Source organism: Paralichthys olivaceus, chromosome 6 (assembly GCF_024713975.1).
Source record: "Paralichthys olivaceus isolate ysfri-2021 chromosome 6, ASM2471397v2, whole genome shotgun sequence".
Classification (NCBI taxonomy): domain Eukaryota; kingdom Metazoa; phylum Chordata; class Actinopteri; order Pleuronectiformes; family Paralichthyidae; genus Paralichthys; species Paralichthys olivaceus.
In genome coordinates, this window is record NC_091098.1 from 2,647,642 (window position 1) to 2,663,142 (window position 15,501).

A 15,501-nucleotide genomic window follows, 5' to 3' on the forward strand; every position below is an offset into this window, starting at 1 on the left:
TGTGAAGGAAGACACAACTCAGTAAGTGCAGAGTAATTCATTGTCAAATAGCAGAAAACAAAAACAGCCACACGCCACAGAGAGAACAGTGGTTTAAATAATGTACACCCACCTTCCCAAACCCCCCCCTCACTTCTCACTCCCAGGTCACATGTGCTACAGCATACACACATATCTGAGCATTGCATGTGGAGAACAGCATGCGTCTAACATTGCAACGTTTCTCCAAATCATGAAAACATCCACACCCACAATCTGAAATCTCATTCACTCACCCACCAAGTGGCATCATGAAACCAGACCACGTGCTCTGCTGCTGGAATCAGACTCATCTGTTGTCTGGTCAAAGCATGCGGCGCAGGAGCATTCCAATAATAGAGTCAAAGAAAAAAGCTCCTTGTGTGCTTTTCTACAACGTGTTACAACGTGCTGAGCTTCATCTACACACTACCTGAAGAGGCTTTTTACAACAGACGATAAGAAAAACCTTCAGACTGAGCTGGTGCATACAGAAGATCATTCCTGCCACACAGGGAAACCTTATGAAATGTTGGGAATGAGAAAATGTTAAAACCAACAACAGAGAGAAAAATATATCGTTTTTTTGAAGTCACATTTATAAAATACTCGACCTGCTTTAATTCAAAACAGTGTATATAAAATTAATATAAATCTTAACACATATATATTTCAAAATGTGTAATATAAACTATAAAACAATTCTGAATTACTAAATCAATATTATGATGCAATTTGGACTTGAGTCAACCTACAAGACTGACTTCATGAATCTTTATCGATGGACCTCAACTAGATTTTGACCTACAAGGCAAAGTTTCCATGTAAGAGGCTAAATGATTCAATCTATGGTGTCAATATTGTCACATTCCAAACTTTTCATATTTTCTCCTGGGAGAGGAGAAATGTTCTTCTAGTTCCACCTCAGATCAGGACAAAGATGAAAATAAAGGTCCAGACTAAAGTCACACAAACACTATTTTAAAATTATTCTGGCAAAAAAAAGAGAGAAACTTTTTCTTCACGACTCCATAAAACTTAATTTACATTCATTTTAAATGACAGCATTTTGGATATTGTGTTCACTGGAAAATGTTAAGCCCTGTGCTCCCAGATCTAAAAGTTCAAACATCCTGACCCCAGGAATGAACCATTATGCTATTACACATCAAAATATATTAAAGAAAAAATCTCAACATACGGTTATCAACCAAAACATTTCAATGTCTTGTGAATGTAGCAGCTGAAGCAGAGGTGAACAGTGGGGGAGAGTTTAACATTAACAAGCAGAATTGTTTTCTCTATGTCTGGGATCATATGAGGCCATTTGTCATGATACCATCATTTATTCTCACAAGGCTGAAGATGTTCTATCTGGAGCTATTGTCTCCAGAGATCCCTGGTTTTTCTGCTGAGTTACATAAATGCAGCAAGTGGATCAGCCAAGGAGCTGACTCTTTGTCTTGGTGGCTGCAGTGAGTTCAGCAGTTCACTAATATATCCATTCATCTGCTTTAATTGAAGTTTGAATGGGAAGATGTGCTGATGTTATCACGTTTGTGGCATTAAAATTGTCCAATTGAGACATGTGTGGGGAACGTTTTCTTTTCCAGTCTAATGAAAGCACCAATTCCAAACAAATCATTGGGCCTGACTTTACTGATCAAACATCACATAAGGTGCTCAAGGTAATTGAACATAATGTCGAATGTAAATGTAACAAGACTCTGGTGTTTTGTTCCACAAAATGCATCGTTCTCATATTCACACTTATCAACAAGCAAATATTCCAAGTACTAGACTATAAAAGGACTAAAAGTCTAAGTTTAAGGACGTGACGTGTCAGAGAAATGAAGCAGAAAGTCTTTGGTTGGATCGTCTGAAAGAGTCAGCAGCTGTGAGCAGCACGAGAAACATTTGGACAGAATCCCTGAAGAGCACCTTATTCACTTCAAGTGACAGCTGAACGCAATGTCTGAGTTGACAAGTCAACATAAAGCAGTGAGCGGAGTGGATGTCCTGGTTTAGAACAAGAACCCCTGGTAAGTCCGACAGACTGGTGCTGGTTTGTAGAGGGAATGTAGATGATGCTGGTATCAGGAGTGAAGACGTCCCACTGCATCCACAGGGGGAAAAGGCAAGTGGAGAGAATCACAATCACTTTAATCCCACAGTTCTGTTCTCAGGTATAAGCAGGAAGTAAAAAGGTACCCTCGGAAGCATCAGAGAAAGAGAAGACCTGCGGAAATGAAGGCAGCAGTTCCTATGGTGGAAAGCAATGGATGTAATTGAGCCCCTTTATTATTTGCAAAGTCCTGTGACGAGAATCCTCATCAGTCAGGTACCGCTGAGAACAGGAAGCGTTCTCCTTTCAGGGCTGAAGTTCAGGGGTGTGGACGACTCATTCAGGTTTCGTGGCGGTGTTGGATAAAAGCCAGTTGAAGGTGCTCATCTCTTGCCTGACTTCATGTAGGACGGTATGGCTCCTCGGGCGGTCAAGCCTTCGAAGCGTTTGTACGTGTAGTTGATGAAGACCCAGTCCTTGTTCTTCAGGTCAACCTCAGTCTGGTTGGACACCGGGGTGGCTGGAGTCGGAAGAGGAGGAGCAGGGTTTGTAAGCATTTCACAGCAGAGGCATGAACTGACATGTTTTCATTAAGAACAGTGCGGTACCTGTCGGTGTGAGGATATCTGAATCAGGGAACTCATCAAAGTGGGAGGTGTCGTCGATGCTTTTGATCTCGATGGGAATGGCAGCAGGTCTCTCCCTGGAGAGCAGATCAGTCGAGTTAGAGAAGAGTCACAGGGGGGAAATGTTGCATTCGAGAACTCGGTGAGGACAGAGCTGAGAATAGTGCAGATGAGCTACCATCTGCACTATGAGCCTGGCCGTCACAAAGCAGCTTCAAAGAACGAGCAAACAGGAGTACACAACTCATACTTTTGAGTAGCCTCTTCCGATACTTTAAGGAAACACCTCTTCAGACAGCTTGTAAGATGGAGTTAACAGTTATCTTAGGCTTATGATGTTTTGAGTCTAATCTTTTGGCCACTGAGCAGCTCCAGTAGAGCAGCTACTGATTAAAGTGGTGCTGAAATACAGGCAGAGATACAAATCTCTAGAGAGTAAAGATAACCCAGTGCAACTACTTGAGAGCACACACAGGACTTCACATACTAATTCAGCTGCAGCCTTTCCAAGTTAACGTCTTCGTTGGCGACTTCTTATCTTTTTAATCTCACATGAGCTCACTCAGACACTATCCAGTTTTTACAAGAGGACTGGCAGGAACAACTCTGGCACTGACTGACATTTGCATCCTCACTTACAGTCCCTCCTTTCAGGAGATTATCAGGAGTTCAGTGCATGTCTGAAAGCAACATACTATCTGTACATGGTGACTGTTGATAGTCTTAACTATCAGTCATCTAAGACTGAGGAAAGATTTCACATGTCTCAATGTAGTAAAGTTAAAATGACGATGAGTGTACGTCAGCAGTCCATACCTGATATGGTCATAGTCCACGCCCTCAAAGAAAGGATTGGACTTGATCTCTTCCACACCTACAGCCCCGACCCTGTGCTCCTCCTCACAGCAGAACCTGTTCACAACATGGGTTCACTTAATACTATTCATCCACACCAACTCATGCAAACCATTTCAGGTGCCAGATGCATTACAAAACAATGCATTCACCATAAATATACAAAACAAGTACTTATCGGAGTGTGACTAGCTGCTGCATCAACAACTAAAGTAAGTGTGAGAGTGATGGCAGATGTGCAGAGGTGTGTCCTACCTGAGGATGAGGTCTTTGGCCTTTTCTGATATGGGAACTTCTGGAGGAAAGGTGAGCGTCTCTCGCCAGTTCATCACTTTCCTGTACGTCTCCTGAGGCGTCTCAGAGCAGAACGGAGGGTAACCTTAGGATCACAAAGACCAGTCAACGTCATTCTGACCACATCTGGCCTGGCCTGAATCTCCCTGAGGTAAATGAGGTGGTGTGAGTCTGTGAGTCATTACCGATCAACATCTCATACATGATGACTCCCAGGCTCCACCAGTCGCAGAGCTTGTTGTATCCATTTTGCATGAAGACCTCTGGGGCGATGTAGTCTGGTGTTCCCACTGTGGAGAAAGCCTGACAGGAGGCAAAGGAGCCAGGAACAACACAAATCAAAACTAGAATGTGATTCAGTACAGATATAATGGGGTGACAAAACACTTGAACAAAGTGGAGCAATATCCAAAGAGAACCACATTTTCTTATTGGCTTCTTGTTATGAACATTGAGCAAATTTGTTTCTTCAACCGAGTTCACGTGTCACACGAGAGCGTTCTAGATTGAATTTTTCCCCTGTGCTTGAAGAACTCGGACCTTTCCAGTTCAAAGGTGCAGTGTGTGAGATTTAGGTGAAAGGGAGCTATTGACAAAAATGGAATATAAAATAATCTTAGTGATGTTTTCACTAGTGTGTTTCATCTAAATTGTACTTATTGTTCTTTTCTTTACTCTAGAATGGGCCCTTTATATTAAAATACTTTATATTTACATCAGGAGGGGGTCCTCTCTACGGAGGCCGCCATGTTTTTTACAGTTGTCCAAACTGGACAAGCTAAACAACTTTTAAATTTGTATGACAACTGAAGGCTACCACAGGTTCTCATGTTTGGATGTTTGGGCAAGGTGAGGAGTCTGCAAAAGAGAACATGCAACTTCACCACTAGATGTCACTAGATTTTACACACTGAACCTTTAAGAACTTACACAATGTGTTCATTTCAACTGAGTTTTCAATTCACTTTCAATAATTTTTAATAAAAGCTTAACCAAAATTAGTTTGGGAAAGAATTTAATTTGTATTCATCTTTAAAATATATGAAATAAAGACACGACTAAAGACACATTTAAGTCTACAGCAATTAAGAAGTAAATCATAATATTAGCTGACTTATTGCAATATTAACTTTTGTGAAAAACATTTAGGCCTCAGGTGAAAGTAAATTGACAGTTTTTATTTTAAACTCTAATCTAATTCAAACTCTAATGTATGTTCCATACACAATCTTCATAAATGTGGATGAAAAGCCAGCTCTTGTGAAATATGACCAAAACACTGTCAAAATATGATCATATATGTTCAGACATACCAGCTGCCTCCTGTTCCTCTTCCAGGTTTCTGCTTTCCTCTTGGAGTTCATGTTCTGGAAGGCTGTGGAGACAGTGCAGCTCACTATTAAAAAACTGTCACCCTCCTGTTGTATTAAGGACCTTAATGTGTGATGACTTTGGGCAGCTGAGGTTGCATGCAGACATTAGATGAAATAAAGGAAAAGGTTTACTGACTTTGCTTACTGAGGTCACTGGGCAGGCTGTGGTTCAGGTTTTTGTAGAACTCAGTGCGGTGAGCCCTCTTCAGCCCAGTGCACAGACCAAAGTCAGACAGCTTCACGTGACCCTGTAAACACACGAAACACAATATTCTAACACTGAGGCCTGTACCTTACAATAAGTTCAGTACAGTGCTGCAAGCCAAGTCTTCACTGCAACCATCATAAAAAGCACTATAGTAGCTTAGATGTGTGCTTCATATGTAGACTGGAGGTAAGAAGAGGGGCGGTGCCTCTCTCTATGTAGCTGATGGACACTGCTGGTGGCTAGCAGTGTGATTGCGAATTTCGCTGTCTGGAGATTTTGTGCCAACTATGGAAAACCATGTAACCCTCTGCATGTAGCTTTGCAGCAGCAGCATCTGTAGAGTTTGCCAACCTACAACCCAAGTAATATTAGTTGCAGTCTCACTTCTGTGTCATGGTATATGTTTTTAAACGTGTAAAGGGTCCTGTGAAGGGACTAACAGATTATTAACAGGATTATTTGGACTGTTAAATCATTTGAAATACTCTGCCAGTTAATGTTGCTTTCCTTATTAACTTAGCTACAGACTAACAAGCATCTCTTTTGTCTCTGCAGCCCTGTAAATAACTAACTGCCTCTAGCTGTCTTTGTTTGTTTGATGATGTTTTGCCATATTGTAATATATTATAATATAATATTTAGCTTTGGCAATCCCTTCTTTGCAGCTTCACAGGGTTTATTTGTTTTGCCGTTTTGAGACATGAACTCTGGAGGATGTCTGCAGAATTGCATCTAGACTTCCACCTGAGTTTGTCTTTCACACATGAACAACAGTGCAAGAGATTCTCTGCTCTGACACATTCAGTACTTGGGAATCTCTGGCACGTTCAGGTAAGGGATGGTGCAGCAGGCAGAGGCAGGGTGTGGTGTAATAATTCTGCCGCGGAGATCATGTGTTTTTGTTTACAGCGCATCAACGCTGTCATCAGCCCTTATCAGCAAAAGCATTTGACATCTTCGTCACTGTCTTGTATGTGTATGGCACCGCTTTTTCATGCTGAGATATTTGTTTTCTTTTTGTTTTTTTCATTTTTGCATCCGTCTCATGTTAAAAACATCTCTCTGAGGATATCCTGCTGTGTTCTCATATCAGCTCACTTGGACACTCCACTGAGTTTTAACTAGCTAGACTGGCCTGAGAATGTCTGGAGGCTCTCACTCAGACATTTGCATTTTCACATACAGTTCCTCCGGAGAATGTCAGCAGTTCAGTGCATGTCTGGAAGCAGCTTAACTGATCTGTATCTACTCTACTAAAAACACTAAATAAAAAAACTGACTCACCCTGGAGTCCAGCAGCAGGTTGTCTGGTTTTATGTCTCTGTGGATAAAGCCCAGCTGGTGGATGGAGTCGATGGCCAGCACTGTCTCTGCTATGTAGAACTGAGTGGCTTCTTCTGTCAGAGTGTCTTTCTTCATCAGCAGAGTCATCATGTCACCTGCAGCACAGCAGTAGAAACAGTCAGAATTACAGTCAGGAGAAATTGATCAAAACAGATGACAGTGTTGTTGGGTTAGAGGTCAAACCTCCAGGCAGGAACTCCATGATGAGGTAGAGATTCATCTTATCCTGGAAGCTGTAGAACATCTTGACCACCCACAGACTGTCTGCCTCTACGAGAATATCGCGCTCAGCCCGAATATGACCAACCTAACAGACAGGGACACCCACAAACACGCGCGGGTTTAAAAATGTCATTCAGAAAAAAACAGCAACAGTATTCCAGTGTGAGCATTTTGCTGCGTCACCTGTTCTTTCTCCAGCATGTCAGCTTTGCGGAGGATCTTCATGGCATATACGTGACCAGTGTCTTTCTTTTGAACCAGGCGAACCTGGAGGCAAACACAACAAAGCTCATACCAAACCAACAGATGCTTCATCAGTGGAAAATCATCTCTGCCAAACAGTCATGCTGCATTTTACACCCATCTCTATGCAGACTTGTTTTTTATCCTTATAGTGACATGTATGATTCCAGTGAATAAACAAATGTAACAAATGTATCATCTACTTTAATGTGAGATACAGTCCCTTCTGTCCCAGAGTTATAATGTTGTCTAACGACCAGAAAGCCATTGTAGCCAATCATAATGATGTCAGAGTAAAACTGACCTTTGACCTTTTGCATATAAAGTCATCATTTCACGTTCTCAATTGTGTCATGAAATGTATGAATTCATGCATCATGGCTAAAGGTGTGTCTTGTGATGTCACAGTGATCTTTGACAACTACATTCTAATCACTTTATCCAAGAGGCCAAGTGTACAGTTGTGCCATATTGGAAGAAATTCCCTCAAGACATTCCTGAGTGATTATTCCAACGAGAATGGGACGGATGGGTGGTCTGATGGTTACATACAAGCAGTCGACTCGTTTGGCTTAATGTGGTGCTTTGCAGCTCTGACTTAACAATGCATGCTGGACTAAAAGCAATGCATGCTGGTAAGAAATTGAGTCCAACTTTTGAGGGTGCTGCAGAACACCACCATGTCACATGACATAACTTGCAGTTAGGGCTGCGTCGACGTGTTGTTAGTAAGTTGGCTGTGCACAGTGCTCCCCTGGAGAGCAAGCTGAAGCAGAAAAAAAAAAAAATCGCCCACGATCATCTAGCATATGTCACCAATGGTAAACCATAACATAACATATATATTTTACTATTCCATTATTATTATTATTTCATTAAGAGTACCCTCCAGTTCAGTGTGAAAATGAATACACATTGTTGAAATACTACTGATATGTGACTGTAAAAGGCAGATAAGCAAATCAGACTGGGCTATTTTTAGTTGTGGAATAATGCCTTGCAGGGCATTTTTGTTTTTTGTCAGATTTGTTTGTAATTAAGAGAAGATGATTGAATAAATATAAACAGGGATCCATCTGTACTTAGAACTTCACTGACATGCATGGCTTCAGGTACATTTTTTATTTCAAGCTCTTCAGATCTGTTAAATTCCTCTGCTTCTCTCATCCAATGTGAATCTAATTTATTTGATTTCCTCCTGGCAACTCATATTTACATATGGACACCTACACTAGGGTTAATTTCCAAAAAACTTTAAAACTATTTCATTCAGGAGAAAATAAATAATGCTCCTGTATTTTATCTATAAATGAAATACAGACTGTTTGCACTGCAGTGTAAAGTAAACTATCAAACTCGAGTAACCTATTTCTCATTTGAAAATCACAGTTGGCAGTTTGTGTATTAAAAGAGGGGGTAAAATGTAGCACTTTTTTACAATTTTTTTTTCTTCAAATAATTGTGAGAGCTTATCACATGTACTAATGAACCTCCATTATAAAGCAGGGTACAGACTTGTATCTCACTTTAATTCCTATGTTGAGCGTATACACACATCTCGTTTTATAAATCTTTTTATTCCTAAGATACCTTGTCTTGCTTGCCAACAGCATTAAAAGGATACAATCATGTTGTAAGTAGAATATTACTTTTAAATACATAATACAATCACAGTAAAAGTAAATATATATAATATAAATACCATGATAAGTTCAAAATTCAGCAACCTCACTTAACCAAATCAAAAACCTGCATGATCATATCCCTCCAATTTTATCTTCCTTTTGCTTCCACCTTTTCTGATGTAAACAAATTCACTATATTAACAGCACTTGAAGGTTAAAATAAACTAGTAGCAATGTTTTATACACTTCAAAGGGTATTTACCTCTCCAAAAGCTCCTCGGCCAATCACCTTCAGGGACTCAAAGTCTTCCAGACCCAGCCGAGTTCGTTTCAGGCGCAGAAACTCTGTCTCTTTCCTTGCATGCTGAGAGCGCCGGATACGTTTCTGCAGAGCACAAACCCTACTTTTGAGTGTGTATATATATATATATATATATATACTGTATATCTTTGTGATGCACACTTGGTTCTTCACGTCATCAATCAATCGACATTTCAATGGCAGAGCTTAGGTTCACTATTTTATAGTCCCTCCTGGAATTTAATATCTTGTGATGACAGTGAAAGAGCTTGTAGTTTTTTTTGTAGATTACAAATGTTCCAGTTATCACAGTTTTTGCTGTAGAGGCATTATTTCAGGATACAGTTAGAAATTGACTGTAGATATGTTGGAATAATGATAAACACATCTACCAACCAACTACTTAAGGCAGCAGTGGATCAAACACTTGTGAAGACAGTCAGAATTAATGCTAAAATACTGTTCACTCAGAGAAAACAGACATCAAGCACAGTATTGTTTCAGCAAGCCTCATGATCTGAGCATCACTATGAGACAAATCCATTGATGGAATTAACCCATACTGCAACAGAGCATTGTGGGGAAACCCTGCAGATGTAACTCACCTCTTCATCAGCCAAGCCCTCCTGATCCATCACTTTCTCCAGCTTCTGCTGTCTGAAAAGACAATTACTTTGCTTGTAAAACTCTGTTTTATAGCCACAAAATAGAGTATGCAGACCCCATTATATAATTTGACATATGGCATTATATCATATAAAAATGAAGGGAAAATCATGAAGACTGCAGTGACACTTTGTGAAACAAAGTATAAAAATTCAGAGCAAAAGGAGAGATCATACGACTATTGGGGCCATATTAAAGAGATTAATCCTGAGTCAATTTTGAGAAAAAAGTCATAACATTACAAGAATATTAACAGGCATAGTTTAATGAGAAAAAATATATACAATTTCAAGGAAAAAAAGGAAATAAGCAACAAGAAGAACATGTCCAGGTCTACTCCTGAATCTAAAATCTTGTTGACCAATCGTTGAAAAAACAACAAAATTCCTTCGAATACTATGGGATGAAACGATAGTGGAAGAGTAGAGTAAAATTCAAACATTAGGGTCGCATCTGTGGGCAGCACTGCAAAAACTCAGCATGTAGCCGTTAAAAAAATCCCATATGTCAATGTGAAAGTCTTGGACGTTACCTCATCTCTCTCTCTTCATGCTGGGCAATAAGGTTGCTGTAGAAGTTCTCCAGGGTCACTTTGGCCATAGTGACCCGCTCCTTAGTGTGGTTACTCATGGAGGAGCATGAGCTCTGGCCGGTCATCGCCATGCTTTACCTGCAAATACACGAAAACAACAAAGTGAGCAGAGAGATGGTCCACCATACAGTACACAGTCCGCCTTTTGTCAGTCCACGTTGCTGCCACATAGGCTGAGCAAAATTACAGCACTGTACCACTGAGGAGAAAGATGCTGGATGAGTTAATGGATTGCTGTTGGAAGCAGCGGAGTAGGCTGCAATGTCTGCTCTAAGAAATGAATAAATACAATGATGGCTACACAGAGAAAGAGGAAGGAAAGCAACTGGCTCTGCTGCCTGAACAGAGCAATAACATTGTGACACTGCAGTTATGAAGAAATGATGATGAAATTGGATTTGTGCAACGATAACAGAGGCCTTATTTGAGACAGATGCGATCTAAAGACAACTGAGCTCAATATTTAAGTCAACATTTACACTGTAATCAAACCAAATACTGCAGTCAGTACACTCACATGTAGTACATGGCGTACAATACAGAGTATACTGATTGGTGTAGTGCATACATTTCCAACAGGGTAACGTATCGAATCAGGCACGTTAGTTGTGCATTCACCAGAGAGGACGAGCACAACATGGGTACACAATTGTCATCCATCAAAAATATCTACACGCTTCTTCACTCATGTGATTAAAAAATGAATGTTTTTTGTGAGTTACCCTCATGGAACTAAAGTTATAAACTGTGCAAGAAAACCTCTAGCTTGGTGCATTATTCAAAGGGTTTTAAGGTAGTCCTGTTACAATAACACATTTGGTTGGATGATATTTTGTCCCTGAGATTATTGTGATAAATAATATTATTGTCATCATTGTGAAACAATTTTAAACCACTAGTACAATGATAATAGTATAGCTTAATCATGCAAGTACATCCTTTCAAAGAGCAATGAACTTAAATATGAAAAGTATTTAGTCTAAGATTTTAATGTCTGACTTTGTGTCAGTGTGTGAGTGAGTGAGTGAGTGAGTGAGTGAGTGGGGGCGGGCCTGTGTGTTGGAGTGTGAACTCCGCAGAGGAGATGAGGAAGTGACACCACTTGATCAAACATAGAGACAGAACCAGGAAAATGTTTAGTTGCACTTCACAGACTTGTGGTTGCATGTGTCACACCCTGGAGCCCCATATCATTTGTCCTGCCACAGTTTCATAACAAGCTAAAGACATTTTGACACTCCTCATAACAACATTAAAGATTCTAATGGCAGGTAAATAATTTATATTGTGATTTGGAGCTGTACAAATAAAATTGAAGTGACTTAATGCCATATTTTGTGCTGTTGCTTTATTGTAGAGCTGTGTGCAATGCTCATTGTCTAACTGGCCCTGTTCAGGCCTGGCATTTACATCCATCCTGAGAGATCCCATCAAGTGGTCAGCTCTACGTTTGTCATTTCACACCAGACAGTAAAATGTATCCTGAATGGGTCTCTTGTAACCACTTGTGATTGGATCTAACTTCCCTGCTTGCAAATAATCACACATTTTCTGTGTTCATGTAGACTAAATTATACTGTTTAACCCAGTCTTAATATAAAGGTGTGTCTGATGTCCCTGTGTTTGTGTCGGCATGGGTGAGAGAGAGATAGAGAGGAGTCAGCTTAAGAAAAGATGATCAATTTAAGGAGGGTTTCAGTCATTATTTGGTGAACAGTGTTGATATTGTGGTAGTGGCAGCAAACAAATCAATATTTGATCACTGAGAAACGTAAAAGTTTGTTTAATTAATTGGGAAAGTTGGTGGTCCGTCCTGGTCCAGAATTGATTGATGATCACACAGGATATTCAATGTGGTCACATGCGTCCCGAACCATCTCCGAATGTGGTCTGAGTGATTGGATCTCCGAATGCACTGGGGATCATTGTACTTAGCACCAACCATTTATGATCAAATCACTGAGGACGGGGGTTAATACCAGGTCAATGATGGCCTCACTCTTACTCCCAGCAGCTACTGACACTAGACTCTAACTCTGTGTAACAATCCTTCAAATTACATTTTGATATTAATATATCATAACTTGTTTCTTGGTTTTTTTTCTTTAGTTGCAAAAGAAACTTCCACACATAGTTCTATCAAACTTTAAGTAACAATTCATCAATGGAAATATTTCAACATTCATAAAGCAATTTTCCAGCAAAATGTATTATTCCTTATTGTGGTAGAAATATTAATTGCGACAAGGCGTATACTGTGATATCATCCGAAACTCATTACAGAGTGAAGTCCTGATACAGTTACGAGCCTGTGTAAAATATAGGGATGTTGTGTTATCACAAAAACCTTTCCCATGGGGGTCACATTCGAACTAGAGCTGGTGTCAGGCTTCCTACATAAAAATCCTGTGTGGGTTGTCATACAGAACCGCCTCATCTTAAGCAGTGAGAAGTGTTCTCTTATTAAGGAAGAGCAGTTTGTTACCCCAGCCTTGTATTGATGATCATCTAAATGCTTGGAGCGTTGAGGTTTAACTAAGGTGTTTTGTACAGGATCTAAACGAGGGCTCGTCGTGTCGTCCTCACTACAGACACACAGTGTTGGTAACTATTTAAAAAAGCATATAGTTAAGCTAGTCTTGCTCAGCTCAGAGACCCAGTCTGCGTAAACACCACGTAGCCTCTGGAGTTGTTCCCCTCGGCTGCACCGCAGCCATTCATCACCCACAGAACAAGCAGATACGACTTTAACTTAACATTTCAGGTGCTTAAACGTAATCTTGGCTTAAATGTGGGATATGATGGCAAGTTTACGCAGTTCCCGATAACCCATAGCCTTCTAAACAACAACTTTAACCAGCTAACTCCAGTTAGCTTGCTAGTTAGCTATTAAAGTTCCTGACTGGGTGAAGTCAGAAGATAAAGCATGACAATGAACCGGAAACACTATTCAAAATAAAACTGACCCGTTTTAAGAAGGACAGTTTCCTCGGCCGTTCGTTCTCGCGAACTTTATTTTGAAAGCTTTCGCTGGAAAACCTCGCTCTTCACTTTCGCGAACTTGACAGCCCGAAGTTACCCAAAGCAAACAGCGAAGGGAAAGTTAGCTCGTCAACGTTAGCCACTTCTCTGCTAAAACACCTCGAGTCGTCTGTTTTCAGATCCAAGGTCGCACGGCAGTGTGTCGACAGTTCATTTGGGGAAATGGTCAAAGAAAGAAAGCCCCCGACATGTGGTCCTTTAGTCTGTTAGTTGTGTATTTGCAGAGTTGTCTTTGTTCGCTTACCTTGGTCGAAGGTGCGGTGCCTGCCGTCTCTTCCTCTGTGTCACTGACTGCTGCGTGTCACCATCAGTCAGAACTCAGCAGGACCCCTAGCGGCTAAACCGTGTCAAAGCAGCAGGCCTGACTGGCCGATCCGGATGTGGAGCCCAGACTTTTTTTTCTTTTTTTACAGTAAATACAGTTTGAAAAATAACCTGGTGAAAAAACAAGAGGAAAGGTTTTTGTTTTGTCTATGCTGTATGTCAGTCAGCTGAGTTCCTCGCCGTGCTGTAAACACAACTGGAATAAAACAGTGAACCAAACTGAAGTGAGTCTGAGCTGTGATCGAACTGTTCTGTCCCTGAATGAAGCTTCTCGCAGATGTGATAAGAAAACTAAGATCAACACAGACCAGCCTTTTCTCTGCTCAGAGCAGCTTCACGTCAAACAGCAGATGATGTGGTGGCATCATGTGTCTGTTATATGGATCCACTCAAATGTGACAGTTCACTTTAAAAGTAAAAAGTGGCTTCATGCAGACTGAGGTCACTTTCTCCCAGTGATGTCATCATCACAGCACTGAGGTCAGTGTTTGCTGTGAACCAGAAACACTGGAGATGATTTCACTTGAATGTTAATCTGCCTCACATCCTGCTGCTGCTGTGTCTGACTGACGTCTGTAAATCTTGTTGCACATGGAAACGTTTACTTCGTTTCTATGTATTTTTCTGGTGAAGTGCTTCACAGTCAAACTGCTTCATCTCTGTCTCCATTTCTCCCACTCTGATCAATAGTGTGTAGTGGTCGCTTGTGCAAACACAAATGTAAAGTTCAGCGTGTGAGCACAGCACTTAGTCTAGTCCATTATAATCTATACTGTGTTTAAAACTAAACTGAAAATAGAAATATATACATTTCTCCTTGGTAAATTGTAAAATTTTACAAGCAAATTAACATAAGGTTTAAAAGCAGCAGTAACTCAGTTGAGTTTCAGCAGGGGGCTGCTGGTCATTAGAGGGCGATTGGGTGCCACCCCTTTGAGCTACAAAAGAAAATATAAATAATTATGAATTCATGATTGTCATAATCTTTTTAAGAATCAATAAATTAATAAGATTTTCATCATTTTCCCTTGAGATGGTTTCTATCCAGTAAGCTGCAGCATGTTCAGTGTAGTACTGCCTCTTTCAGAGAGATTTCAACCAGATCACTTTCATGGATGGTAAAAGCTCTTTTTTCTAACTTCAAGTATAAGTGCCCAGGTGATTTGCTATTTATACAGTATGTATATGTACAATTTATTTAATGTGAAAATATTATTGTTCTCATTTCTTAAGATGTTAGTGAGAATTCTGCAGCATTGGTTGAATTAAAATGTTGCTGTATAATCACATGAACCAAACTAAGACTCTTTTCAGACCTGGTATTAACACCTGTCCCTAAAGTAAATGGTAAATGGTCTGTGTTTATATAGTGCTCTTCTAGACAGCAATTTCTTTATCAGACACACCACCAGGGCTGTGTTGGCAGCGTGTACGTGGGCAATCTGAGGTTCATTATCATTCCCAAGGACACTTGGACATGCGGAAAGGCTCCGACTGGGATGGAACCGTCAATATTCCAGTTAGTGGACAACTTATCTCCTGAAACACAGCCAAGTGATATCATTAGCAAATTCAGAATCTCTAACCACTAAAGCTATTCAGCTGTGTCTGAAGCGGAAAAAGTTTTTGTCAGGGGATTTCTCTGAAACCCATAAAAGTCTGCATGGCTAACAATTGATAATACCGCGGTCCTTATCATTGCT

At 40.4% G+C, this 15,501-nt stretch overlaps 1 protein-coding gene across 2 annotated transcripts; it reads right to left on the minus strand.

The window, feature by feature from the left end:
* Positions 1-21: 21 nt before the first annotated feature.
* stk38a (serine/threonine kinase 38a) lies at positions 22-13,909 on the minus strand. 2 transcript variants are annotated; one of them, XM_020103256.2, is made up of 14 exons: positions 13,719-13,909; positions 10,373-10,510; positions 9,780-9,831; positions 9,136-9,258; positions 7,189-7,272; positions 6,967-7,090; positions 6,724-6,878; positions 5,368-5,479; positions 5,172-5,233; positions 4,044-4,161; positions 3,820-3,943; positions 3,526-3,621; positions 2,692-2,786; positions 22-2,603 (listed from the first exon to the last, which is right to left on the minus strand). In XM_020103256.2, the coding sequence occupies exons 2-14, from the start codon at positions 10,501-10,503 to the stop codon at positions 2,467-2,469; spliced, it is 1,413 nt and encodes a 470-aa protein (XP_019958815.1). In that variant the 5' UTR covers positions 10,504-10,510; positions 13,719-13,909; the 3' UTR covers positions 22-2,466. The 2 variants fall into 2 exon arrangements, with proteins under 2 accessions (XP_019958815.1, XP_069383383.1); XM_069527282.1 differs by lacking the exon at positions 13,719-13,909 and adding an exon at positions 10,630-10,762.
* Positions 13,910-15,501: the final 1,592 nt, after the last annotated feature.

Coding starts and splice junctions, on each gene's coding strand:
- stk38a (XM_020103256.2), bottom strand. CDS start 10,503: ATGGCGATGACCGGCCAGAGCTCATGCTCCTCCATGAGTAACCACACT. Junction 9,259..9,779: donor AGGGCTTGGCTGATGAAGAG/GTGAGTTACATC, acceptor TGTGCTCTGCAG/AAACGTATCCGGCGCTCTCA. Junction 2,787..3,525: donor GTGGACTATGACCATATCAG/GTATGGACTGCT, acceptor TCTGCTCTCCAG/GGAGAGACCTGCTGCCATTC.